The sequence below is a fragment of the Prunus avium genome, chromosome 5 (genome assembly GCF_965620075.1).
Source record: "Prunus avium chromosome 5, drPruAviu1.hap1.1, whole genome shotgun sequence".
In the NCBI taxonomy this organism is placed as follows: Eukaryota; Viridiplantae; Streptophyta; class Magnoliopsida; order Rosales; family Rosaceae; genus Prunus; species Prunus avium.
Genome location: NC_142288.1, coordinates 25,754,685 through 25,767,467, shown reverse-complemented (window position 1 = coordinate 25,767,467; position 12,783 = coordinate 25,754,685). Strand labels below are relative to the sequence as shown.

At 37.8% G+C, this 12,783-nt stretch overlaps 2 protein-coding genes across 3 annotated transcripts; one reads left to right on the top strand and one right to left on the bottom strand.

The window, feature by feature from the left end:
- Positions 1-117: 117 nt before the first annotated feature.
- Positions 118-3,056, bottom strand: LOC110751526 (alpha/beta-Hydrolases superfamily protein). Its single transcript, XM_021952002.2, has 5 exons — positions 2,555-3,056; positions 1,664-1,700; positions 1,340-1,576; positions 1,185-1,232; positions 118-913 (listed from the first exon to the last, which is right to left on the bottom strand). The coding sequence occupies exons 1-5, from the start codon at positions 2,854-2,856 to the stop codon at positions 401-403; spliced, it is 1,137 nt and encodes a 378-aa protein (XP_021807694.1). The 5' UTR covers positions 2,857-3,056; the 3' UTR covers positions 118-400.
- Positions 3,057-6,110: 3,054 nt separating this feature from the next.
- Positions 6,111-12,311, top strand: LOC110751504 (AAA-type ATPase family protein). Of its 2 annotated transcripts, none has more exons than XM_088252972.1 (9): positions 6,111-6,470; positions 6,603-6,711; positions 7,133-8,843; positions 9,572-9,791; positions 10,257-10,442; positions 10,590-10,772; positions 11,022-11,757; positions 11,837-11,911; positions 12,025-12,311. In XM_088252972.1, exons 3-8 carry the CDS (start codon positions 7,239-7,241, stop codon positions 11,898-11,900), a joined length of 2,994 nt encoding a protein of 997 aa, XP_088109098.1. In that variant the 5' UTR covers positions 6,111-6,470; positions 6,603-6,711; positions 7,133-7,238; the 3' UTR covers positions 11,901-11,911; positions 12,025-12,311. The 2 variants fall into 2 exon arrangements, with proteins under 2 accessions (XP_088109098.1, XP_088109097.1); XM_088252971.1 differs by having other exon boundaries at positions 6,113-6,470; positions 11,837-11,894.
- The last annotated feature ends 472 nt before the right edge of the window (positions 12,312-12,783 follow it).

The following is a 12,783-nucleotide window of genomic DNA, read 5'->3' as shown; positions in this document are numbered from 1 at the left end:
AATTGCCATAAGCCTATAACAAAATGCTACAAGTTTGATTTTGATTATTACCCTTTTGAATCAACAAAAAACAAAATTGCTAAGACTAAGGTCATTGCCATGTATCTTTTTCTACAGTTCCCCTTGTGAACCATGAGCTTCATTTCCTTTCAATGATGAGAAACAAAGAGGTTAGGGTTCTTTCATTAACAATCAAGGGGCAATGACACCCAAAAGAACACATTAAAACTCTACAAGCCATGACAAAGTTACATAAAATAACAAAGATACACATCCTGAAACCACAAACTTTGGCTGAAACCACAAACTCTACAACCTTAAGTTAGATCCCAAATAATTTCCCCACCCCACTTGTTCTACGTTTCTTTATCCCAACCCAATACAAACTTTCACCGGAGATTTACCCAGCTCGAATTCTGTCCAGCCAGTCAACGCTCTTCCGCGCTTTTTCTAGCTGATGGTCAATGCTTCGCCTAGATTTCTCGTGATGGTATTCCACGCTTCTTTGTGACCTCTCTATCTGGTCAACAGAGATTCTAAACTTATCTACCTTGTCAACGTTATTAAACTTGTATTCACTAAATTTCAGCTTTTCGGGTCTATCAGTGCTCTTCCTTGATTTCTCTCTCCGATCAGTACTCTTCCTTGGAGCCTCAAAAAAATCAACACTCCTCCTAGGAAGTTCGATGCGGTCCGTGCTTTTCCTATGGTCTGTGCTTTTTCTAGAACTAATCCTTCGCGAAGGTGATTTTTCAACAGTTGATATGAACTTATTGAGATGTCTAAGATATTCTGGATACAGTTCCAAATTACAGTGACTTCCGCCTTTTAGCCATAGAGGTTCATATTTCTCTTGACATAGTACCCAAAGTTGCTTGCCGTGTGAGCAGTCGACAACTTCATCAGCTGTTCCCTGGAGAAGAATAACAAACACAAAATGTCAACTAAAAAAAGAAATTCAAAATTTGTGGTGAAATCCAAGATTAAACAACATCAACTTTTTTCTAACTGATTTCAGATGGATCCTTCAGCATGAGATTGCAAATATAAATGCATGATATTCCACTTTAATCATCTATGAAAAACTAAAATTAAATGACATGTCAAACGTATGGAAAATAGTAACATTCCAGCAATCACTTCATTTCACAGCAGAGGCAAAATAATAATTGTTGAGTACTTACATGTATTACCAGCACAGGACATTTCACCAGAGGGATTTTATCAATGTTCTGCACATAAATGAAAATCAGGTTCAGACATGCACATATGCATCACCATTCTCAATATAAAGTAACTCAATAAAAGTCTTCACCAAAATTGATATCAAGAATCTAACCTTATAGATATCAAACCAGTACGTGCGCTTCACAGGATACATGACTCTTAAACCTGATAATATAGGACTATGCAAAACGATTGCTCTCAGTCGAGGCAAACGGGCAGCAAGATCAACAGTAGGACCGCTTCCAACAGACTGACCATAGAGGATTATGTCTTCCTGCTTAGCCCCATACCTCTCTTCGAGACACTTATATGCAGCTTCAATATCTGCATAAGTATTATGTTCACTTGGCTGCAGAAAGGTTTACAAATGAGCATCAGATAAACCTGTGTAGTAGAATTTGAATCACGACAAATACATGATTCATACGGCACTTACCTTGCCTGATGACTGTCCATAGCCAGAGTAATCATACCTGCCCACGTTCAAATAATATGGTTCAGAATGTTTTCCATGTTTTCCAAATAATATGGTAAAATCAAATGAGTACAATTAAACAATTGCATTTGAAACCCAGGTTTGCATACAATCAGTATCCCGGCTGATATAACAAAATGTGCATGTATAAAGGAGATTCGCCTTCATGGCTAGCCTCTGAGCTATTGAAGTGAATGCCAGTTGAACTTTCACGTTTTCTCGAGGTACTTGTGTTTCCATTTTAACTCAAATAACCAAAATTTGGTTCGATGGCAGGAAATAGCGAAATTTAGTTCAATATGATATACCACAGCATAAGCAGTCTAACTAACTTCTCAATGGGCACTGGGCAGTTCATAAACAAATTTTTTTGCTTCTATAACCTTGACAATTAAAAATTACCTATCCCAGCTTCCAATCGTGTACATTTAGGTTCACCTACTTCTGATATTCATTTATAAAACCTCTTCCAGTTAAACTGTAGATCCCAAACCACTTTGTTATTCCAACTTCATTGCTAATTGATTGAGTGAGCCAAAACACTACTTGGGCTAATCAGAGCACTTAAAATACTTGTATATCTAAATCAGAATTCTTAAGATATTCATATTTCTAAATCAAATCGTGAATAACAATCCAAAAATATCTTATGGCACATCCCCAATTCCAATCACTACAAAAATGCAAACTTTCCAAAATTTCTCTACTGGTATTTCTAATTCGCCACAATTTCATCAACGCACCCTCTTCAGAATGAGAAAACCAATCACAGGCACAGGGACACAAAACCAAAACAGCAGATAAAAAAGCAAAAGCTTTAAAATTGGAGTAAAGGGTAGAGAGAAATTATACCCCATGAGATTGACGCGGAGGTGAATGCTCAATTCGATGAAAAGCTCGTACATTTGACCGATATCAGTGGCGTTGCCATGAGAGTACAGCAGGGTAGAGGTGGCCATTGGGTGGCGTACATAAACGGCCACGATCTCATTGCCGCGGCGAGTGGGAAATTTCAAAACGTCGACGTTTTCACGATGAGGAAGAGGGTCCATGAGCAAGAGACCAGTGGCTTCGTCTTTAACTACCTTGTAGGATGGTGGGTTGGGTGGGAAAAAGGCAAACTTTGCAGCCATGGATGAAGTAACCCCACCCATTCTCTCTCTCTCTCTCTGAGACTAGTCCTGTGGGATTTGAAGATCAGAAGCAGCAAAGTGACATTCCTATTTTCTTCTACTGTTTGCTGAGTGAAGACAGAGGGTTTGAAGTGAAAAAGTGCGCAAATTTCTCGCGCTGGGGCAGAGACAGAAGGAAACAGAGCCTCTTATTAACTCTGAAATTTCCAATCCATTGGTTTTCTTTTTTTTTACTTTTTTCTAAATTGCCAAAATATATTTATTAGATTTTAGTGGCAATGATATCCTGAGCAGTCGATCTCGTGTGGTTGGGTTTGTACTTTGTCGTAAGACCAAGGGTCTTGCTCACAGCTCACGTCCTGTTATTTTCATATTTTCTTTGGTTACAATTGTATTGTCCTGTTATTTTCTTGAATTGCCGTATTCCTTTTCTCTATTTGGTTTGCATCAAAGACTTTTGATTATGGTTTATGTGAGCTTTCGTTGAAAGTTAGTTTGCACCCTTAACTTTCAGTAACATTAATACAATATATTGTGAAGATGTGAGTTATGTCAATTGATCGGGATAGTGATTTCGCCATTTGACACTCAAGTTCGAATTACGAACAATGAGTCCACGAAAATGTCATTACAGAAATCTCCATGTTTTCTTGAGCAAAATTTGTGGGGAAAAAAAAAAAATGGGAATCCACGAAAATGGAAGAACATAAATAGAGGCGTAAATCAAGGGCATATGCATATCAAGGAGGAAAGAAGACAATATTAGTGAGAGGCCATAAATGAGTATCACGGAGATTAATGATAAAATATTTGCGGAGTTGATCCTTCTAAATTGGCTAATTAGCTATTTGTTCAGCTTAGCTTTAACTTAACACGCGGTTTACAGGTTGTCTCATTTTGTTGTTACTCTCTCGTGAGTCTTCATGATTTTCCAACGGCCACCACCGCTTTCGCCATTTTCAAAGACAACTCTGTCATGCATGCAGGACATTAAATAATAATAAAAAAGGTAAAATATGAACCAGACAATTTGGTCCAACCAACAACAACCAGATGGTATCAGATCTCTAATTCTTAATTAATTCAAAATAAGTATAATAATTCTCTTTGCAAACTTAACTGAAAACAGATGTTAAAAAAGAGAGTTATAACGTAAAGAAATGCACAAATCAATTAATACTTCGTGATTAAGTATAATTTGAATTGTACATAGATATTCGAGTAAGGAGAAATCGAACATATGAGCTACTAGTTTCTTGTTTTATTTTAACGAAATTAGATCAAAAACTCTGAAGATATGAACGAAAAACGACTTAATTAAGAATATTTGTATAGGTCTAGAAAATCGAAAGCCGCAGAGAAATTTGAATCCCGGAGAATTCGTGTGGAACGTGAAAACCTAAACTTGGAGCAGCTCACCACAATTTCAATGGTCCCTCTTTGTGTCTCACTCTCTCTCTCTCTCTCTCTCTCACATAAACACTCTGAGAATCTGAAATTGTGAAGAGTATGTTGGCAACGTTCAGGACAATTCCCTTGATCGAATGAGACTGCTCACATGTCTGCCCTTTTCAATTCATCGATATTTGGTGCTCTCACAAACATATACAACCACTTTCTTATTTATTTTTTGTTTATTTTTCCCATTTTTTAAATTATGGTCTGGCCCAGCCCAAATTTTACCTCAACATTTAGGCCTGTCTGACCCAACCCAAAAGAGAGCCAGAATCTAAGAGACCTGTCTGTACAAGACTGATTGGCTCATATTGACCTGGACCAGCCCTTTTATATTTCTATTGCTCTTCTGGGTTGGGTTGGGTTGGGTCTGCACCATGTGAGCTGGTCTTCTATCAATTGGAGAGCCGGAAATGTCAGAAATGCACACACCTATTGGCTCAAAGTAAACATGACAAGTTCAGAATACAGGTTGCAGCAATGAAGGCTGTCTTGCCCAGTTATATGCAAAGAGTTAAGTAAAGTATGGGTGTGTTACTTTTTTCATGGAGCCATCATGTCACATGCCAATACTTTTTTTGCACACCAAATTCAAAAGCTGCAGGGCATGGAGAGAGAGATATATATAGATAGATCTCCATACATCTCATGAAGCTAGCTACAAAGTGACTATTCCCTTCTGCATGCAGGTACACATTAGAGGGTGGGGGGTTTACTACTCTAGAGAGTGGAGCAAGATCTAGTGATTGTCATTAGTGGGCAGCTCCAAACAACAACAACAAGATCATCTGAAACTATTGCATATTATGCAGAAAATGCAAATTTTTGACATAAATTAAGGAACAACAAGAAGTTAGTGAGTTAGTATTGGATACAATCGCTTTCGAGTTATAATCGTGTTTGTGTAAAAAAACATGCCATCCCATTTAACTTGATTATAGACAATTTATGTACTATGTTAACTTGCCTAACTTATCACGTCATGCCATGTTTAAAATTAGATAACTTGCCTAACTTATCACGTCATGCCATGTTTAAAATTAGAGTGTAATTGTATAAGTGCTAAACTAAATACCAAGATTCTCAAACTCAGCTTGCATAATATTACTTAACAAGCCATAATCAAGCCAAAATAAGAGTCAAACTCAAACTATAACGAGCTAGTTTACGCTAACTACAAATGATGAGTTAAAAAACAAGCAAATAGGTATGCCCTGCCTAAAAATAACATGGATGAGATGAATGGTGGAGGAGGCAACGCTTTTAGTAGCAAGTCTACAATTCAAATTCCCAGAGTCCAAAATAGCATTTTGATATTTTACCTAGTTGATAATATTTTGATATTAATCTCACATTGGAAACATTGTCCATTTGATTATTTTTGTACCTAGTTCCAAAACTTGGTGTACAAAACTAGTATTTTACCACTGTTTTCTAACGTGGTTGATGTGGGAAATAGTATTGTTTATTAAATACCGGAGGGGCCACGCTATAAATTGATAAGTAATTCACTTCTGCCACAAAGTCCTTGTTGCATTATATAAAATCTCATTCGAATTCGAATTTTCTTGGCATTTTCCTCCGGTTTCCCGGTAAACAAACAGACCAAGGCAACATCACCACAAAAATACAAAGGCCAGCGCAGCACCTGTATACATTTTCTGACACGTGTCATTCATGCCCGCTGGCCAAGTCATCCAACTGAATTATCCATTAGGTACAGGGCCATACAGAACATCGTTTTCCCGGGGTAAACTATAAACTGAAAGACCGCCGAGTGCTGAAATGACCAAAACACCCCTGAAGAGCTCATTCTCCGAGACTGACAAGCAGACCTACGCTACTATTTTCTCTGCACAAACTCTGCAACAAAGCATCAGAAAATTTCTGACTCAGAATTTAGCTGTGTCCTCTCCTCTCTGTCCACGTCGGCTCCTCGCTCACAAGCAATGGCATGCCTAGACCTAACCGCCCCTCACATTTATTACATTTACTACTTTGCCACTTACCGCGCCTCTATCTTCTTCCCCTACCTATGCTTCTCCACGACAACGGAGCTCAACCACCAAGACCTCTGTTTTAGGGTTAGGGTTTTATTTAATCTACCCCGCTTTCTACGCTACGCCTTTGAAAAATCTCGTCAAGTTCCAAGAGGTTTTTGATTATTTCTATTTCGAAAGGTTTGGGTTTTTTTTCTTCTCATCTTTGTCGTTTCGCATTGTTTTTTTCCTGCGTTTAAATATTTTTATTGTTTATTTTTGAATTGTAGATTCTTTCTTTGACTCTTTCTCTCTCACTCTATATCTCTGTAGACTGTGTGGTGTTGAGCTGGATGATGGTGGTTTTGAGTTGACTAATGGTAATGGGCTAGCAGCTTTTGGTGGAATGTATTAATCAGCAATGCTTGTTTACTGCATGTGGGTGAGTTTTGATGCTTTTTCTTGGGAATGGCTTTGTGAGTTTTTCGTTTTGTTATCCACAGGTAAGATGAAAGAGCTTTTTATGAATTCCATGGTGTTATTCTGTAACAGTGTTATGTACTTCTGTGAATGCTCAAGTTTTGATTTTTGTTTTCTCTAAAATGGCAATGCTGAAATGCCTTTGATGAGAAATCAGTGTATTCGTTGTTTCCTTCTTTTGCTCACTGATTGGTCTTTCAGACAGTGAATGACTGAACTTAACATTAGTTTGGAATTTTTTTTAAAATTGTTTCGTCTACCATTTTGTGGTTTTGGTTTCTCTGTGGAAAGTTAAATCCACTACAATTCTTTACCTGTTTTTGATTAAGAGGTTTTCTCTGGTGTCCATTTTAATGTTTGTATTACTGCCTTGCCTCTTTCAGGTTGGGAATGCGCAGGTCCTTTTGAGTCCTGGAATTTGAAATTTCATGGTAAATTTTGGTGTTTCTTTGAGTTATTGTGTTTGATTGTTATTTTCTGTTCGAGAAAATGATGGATGGGCGGCGGCATTCTGTTGATCTTCCGATTTCTAAGACTCTTGTGGCACTGAGGAGGGTGAGGTCTCTAAGGGATCCATCCACTAATTCTATGAGCAAATTCTCTGCTCCACTTGAGAATGTAAATTGGGAAACAAATTCGAGTAATGACATTTCTATGCGATTCATGAATACTTTCCAAGAAGGTGGCTCTGACGAACATCGTTCTTTGAGACCAAAGAATCTGGGTTTCTACAGACACAGAGGAGATTGCTTAGATGATTTTGAGCTAGATTGTGGTTTGGAAAAATCTAGGTTGATCTTGCATGAGAATTCAGAGTGGGTTGGAAGCACAGGGAGTCGTCCTATTAGGAGCAAACAGGCTGAAGAATTTGATTTTTCAGAATCAGATAAGGAAGAGGTTTGTGGAAATAAATCACTCAGTGATAGATACTGCAGCAGTCAAATGGATAAAGGATTGGTCTTGCCACGTGTCAATACTTGGGAGGATGTGGATTATGAAGCAGATGTCAGATCATCACATTTAGAAAGAACAGATCAGATTACATCAAAGCGAAAATCACAGTGCAACAATCGTGTAAATCTGTGTGGGGAAGTTGGTGAGGTTACAAGTGAAGTAGGCAGTCCATGCCCCTCAGCTAGTGATGCTTTATCAAGCCATAGTGCACCTTTATTTGCAAATGAAGCGGTTGATGCTGTAGATTGCAATCGTCCTAGTTGTGAGGTCAGCTGCTGCTGGTCAAGAACCCCTAGATTCAGAGAAGCTAACCGTTCTGTGGATGTAGATGAATATCCTTTGTTATACAAGAATGTAGATGAGAGTGTACTTTATGAGCAGAGGAGCTTGAAACACATTGGTAATAAAACTAACCCACTATCAGAAAATCCTAGGAGTCTGAGTCAGAAATTCAGGCCAAATTTTTTTAATGAATTGGTGGGACAAAATTTAGTAGCGAGGTCTCTTTTGGGTGCTATCTCTAGAGGAAGAATAACCTCAGTCTATATGTTCCATGGCCCGCGCGGTACAGGAAAGACATCTGCCTCAAGGATTTTTGCTGCGGCACTAAATTGCCTTTCACATGAGGAGCATAGGCCATGTGGTCTCTGCTGCGAATGTGTTTCCTTCTTTTCTGGAAGGAGTAGAGACATTAAGGAAGTAGATTCTGTGAGAATCAATCGGAGAGACAGGGTTAGATCCCTTATTAAGAATGCAGCTATACCTCCAGTTTTGTCACGTTTTAAGGTTTTAATTATTGATGAGTGCCACTTGATGCGTGGGGAAACATGGGCGACTGTTTTGAATAGCATAGATAACCTTTCTCAACATGTTGTCTTCGTGATGATCACTCCTGACATCGATAAGCTTCCACGAAGTGCAGTGTCACGGTCTCAAAGATATCACTTTCCAAAGCTTAAAGATGCTGATGTTGCAAGAAAATTAGGAAGAATCTGTGTTGAAGAGGGTCTTGAATTTGATCAAGGTGCTTTAGACTTTATTGCTTCCAATTCAAATGGTTCTCTTAGGGATGCAGAGATGATGCTTGATCAGCTAAGTTTGCTTGGTAAAAAAATCACAATGGCCCAGGCATACGAATTTGTGAGTCCTTGGAAGTTTATTTTTATTCATACTAATTACTTTTAGAGATTTTCTATTTAAACCCCACACTTCTCTTAGTTCACCCCATCTTTTAATTTAAATTTTCACAATTTCTAAGAAAACCCCACTATCTTCCCAAACTACCCTTAAATACACCCCAAACTGAAAAAATAAGAAATAAAAGAGATTTTTTATTTAAACCTCACAATTTTCTTTGTTCCCAGCAAAAAAAACACAAACAAATAGAATCCTAAACCCAAAATTTAATACTTTCTAGAGAAAGAGAACAACTTTACCTCTCTCCAAGAACTGTAACTGGAATTCCAATACTTGGGTATTATTGAGTTGATAATCAACAAGCCTTTCCATCAACTCCCACACATATTTAAAGAGGTAGGCTCGTCAATTTTCTATGTCTTTAAAAGAGGAGTAATTTGGCAATAGGATGTAGAGGAGTTTGTATTTTTCTAAAACTTGATATGAAGAGTGGTGGGGTGTGTGGGGTGTGGGGTGTGGGGTGTGTGTATAGATGTACTAGGGTTAATTATTAAGTTGGATGACCTTTTTTGTCTTTTTACACAATAATAAAACTTACAGCTTAATAATTTAAGTATTGGGGTGAACAAAGAGAAGTGCGGGGTTTAAATAGAAAATCTCTACTTTTATATATAGCGCCATCTATTTATCCAATATTTACAAAAAAAACATTCCCTTATATTGTTATGCAGGTTGGAGTTGTCTCTGATGATGAATTACTTGGTTTGCTTGATCTGGCATTATCATCTGACACATCTAGTACAGTAATAAGGGCCAGGGAGTTGATGAGATCCCAGGTTGATCCCATGCAACTCATATCGCAGCTGGCAAATCTTGTTATGGATATTCTTGCTGGTAAATGTCAGGATGGTGCTTCTGAAGTCCAGAAAAGGTTCTCTAGCAGGCATACATGTAAGTAGTTAAATATGGTCACATGCTTCCTGAAGATCCCATCAGAATTTTGTACAGGAAATGAAAGTTCTTTAAGCATGCTGTCTTAGACCCTAAATTTTGTTTGATTTTGGTCATAACTTACTACTGTAAACGAAATTAATTATTAATGATTTTTCAAGTACTCCAATAATGGTTTTTAGACATTATAAACTGTACTTAGTTATTACCACTCTGTCTTCTTTGCTTCAAATCATATTCTTGTTTCAAGAGGTCATCTTATATAAGTTTGTCATGCATTGCCCTCATAAGTTAATATTATAATATGCTTATTGTTCCTTCAATGTACCTTGAAGAATTTGGTTTGAAAATATGTTGGCTGGTTGTCGTGGTTCCTGCATTATGTTTACTGCAGTTAATTACTGTGTCATCTTATAGTTATACACTTATACTATGGTGGTATTCTTTCAATTTTCTCTGTCACAGCTGAGGTGGACTTGCAGAAACTGAGTCATGCTTTGAAAATATTCTCTGAAACTGAGAAGCAATTAAGGGTGTCCAAAAATCAAATGACATGGCTTACTGCAGCTCTGCTGCAGCTAAGCTCTGTGGAGTCTTCTTCCTTGGATGCTAATGATAAAAAGTTGTGTTTGAGAAGTACGCAAGACAGAGGTGAGAATAATTACATTAGCTGATTCCGATTGTGATGAATAGCTTCTATTTTAATTCTGTTCATGGAAATGCCTTTTATTTTCCGTAAGTTCAAGTGGTTAGTTTGGTAAAAGTTTGATATCAAGTTTTGTGGTACATCATCCACAGGGGAGAGCTTCAAGAACCTTGTCACTTGTCCATGCAATACACCGGACAAGTTGGGAATGCAGAAGGATAGTGATGGAAAGTTGGAATCCATATGGAAGAGAGCTACAGATTCATGCCAATCCAATTCACTCAAGAATTTTCTGAAGAAACAAGGAAAATTATCTTCCTTGCTTGTTAGCCAAGGTACATGCATCTAGAATTTCATCATTAATTCTATGGTGAAATCAGATTTGAACATATATGAAAATCAGGGGAGACATTTCAAGAAGATATGTATCAGCAACTTTATATTCTTAGCTTGCACTTGTTAGATCACATTTCCATACATGCGAACTGTTTTAGCTTACTTGGGTTTATAATCATAAACATCGGCTCTGATAAGAAATGAGTTTTCTTATCTCATGGCACTAACAGAGTAATGCTCAATTTTAGGTTTAGCAATAGCTGAATTGGAATTCTGCCATCCTGATTATGTATCTAAGGCTGAGAAGTCATGGAAGATCATTGCCAGTTCACTTCAATCTATGTTTGGTTGTAATGTGGAGGTCAGGATCAATCTTGTACCTTGTGCTTCTGATTCAAAGTATGCAAAAGTGAAGAAGCCATCTTTTAGGTTGTTCAGCTGTTCCCGCAGAATACAGCAGAAGTCACAATCATCTACTGGACGTGGAAGTGATTCAGACTATTCTGAGTACACATCTGAAATGCCTATATTAAGTAACAGACCTATTTTACCTTGTTCCTCTGATTGTGCCTATCAAATGCCACATAACTGCCGTGACAGAATGGTGGTTGTAAGTACCTTGAGAAATAGTGAAGGAAATATACTCAGCACAAGGACTGCCTCATCCCGTAGATCATTTGAAGATGATACATCAAAGGCACCTGGGTTAATGGTTGATTCTTCGAAGGAAGAGGAGAGCAACCATGAAAGCCAGGTTTTATCGTCTGAAGAACCCGAACATCAACCAAACTGTTTCCCTAGGGCTATGAGGCTTCAGAAGAAGTTGCGTTCATCAGATGCTTCCCGGATGACATTTTGCACCAAACTCCAGAACAAGTTTGTGCCAAGCAGGACATCTTTTGAAACATGTCTAGTGGGAAATGATTCGTATGTCTTCTGCAGTGGCTCTTGTAGCAACATTGACAGCTATAAAGACGAGGACGCGTAAGTTTTGCTGTGGTCTTCTTTCTGTTTGTTGGTGCCCTAAATTTTTGTTTTAAGAGTCTTGTTGTCTTAATTACAGATTGAAGGAAAACTCAGGTTTGCTTTGTTGGAGAACCCCTACCCTTCCCTTGGGAAAGGTATAGCAACAATGATAGTAAGAAATGAAAAGAGAAAATTGATTTTTTGTTGAAGTTTTGGACCATTTCTTGAAAAGATTATATTAACACTTACAAATATCTGACTAAATCAAGTGTGTTAATGCTGCAGGCTTGGCAGCTGAGGCATCAACGACAAAATTCACACCCTGGTTGTTGGGTCCTTCCCTGTGCAACTGCTAAGTAGTTCTACAAAGGAGTATCTGACAGAGAGCTGTAATTTATGATGGCCGCAGAGGAGCTTCAAAGAAATTCATACCTTGGACATTTCTCTTTTGTAGGTCTTATATTGCAATTGCAAGAGGTTGTCATTGATGTTATAGATATTTTCGGGAACCAGATTCATGGTTATAACTTATATATATATATATAGTATATAGTAAGAACTGTTTTTTCTTCCATCTAGTATTGCGCCTCTCATTTGGTTTTCTACAACATGCTTATGAAACAATCGACAAACCAATTTTGGGTTTAAAAAAATTGGGAATTGTTATTGTTTCACTCCCAAAATATCATTGGAAAAGGCGAGTCGGGAGAACTGTATGATGACTTTCTTGGAGTGTCAATAACTCCCAAAAGAAAAAGTAATGTATGGAAATGATATGCATAAATGAAATGTACACCTACCCCCTCACGAAGGCATGGTGATACTTTTCTTCCTAGCGTCGGATGAGAACTCAAGTTTGAATCCTCATCTCATAAAGAAAACTGCAAACAATCCCTTGTGTGATCAAGATCAAAAGTATGCTAAATTCTTAATTTTTTTTAATGACTTAAAAAACTGAAGGGGATCCAAGGATGAGAAAATAACCATTAATTGGGCCCAGTGGCCCAAAGTACAACGATTAATCAATCACTGGGCTCAATGGCT

Coding starts and splice junctions, on each gene's coding strand:
- LOC110751526 (XM_021952002.2), bottom strand. CDS start 2,856: ATGGGTGGGGTTACTTCATCCATGGCTGCAAAGTTTGCCTTTTTCCCA. Junction 1,701..2,554: donor CTCCGCGTCAATCTCATGGG/GTATAATTTCTC, acceptor GAACGTGGGCAG/GTATGATTACTCTGGCTATG. Junction 1,233..1,339: donor ACTGGTTTGATATCTATAAG/GTTAGATTCTTG, acceptor ATTTATGTGCAG/AACATTGATAAAATCCCTCT.
- LOC110751504 (XM_088252971.1), top strand. CDS start 7,239: ATGATGGATGGGCGGCGGCATTCTGTTGATCTTCCGATTTCTAAGACT. Junction 10,773..11,021: donor TTCCTTGCTTGTTAGCCAAG/GTACATGCATCT, acceptor GCTCAATTTTAG/GTTTAGCAATAGCTGAATTG. Junction 11,758..11,836: donor AGCTATAAAGACGAGGACGC/GTAAGTTTTGCT, acceptor TCTTAATTACAG/ATTGAAGGAAAACTCAGGTT.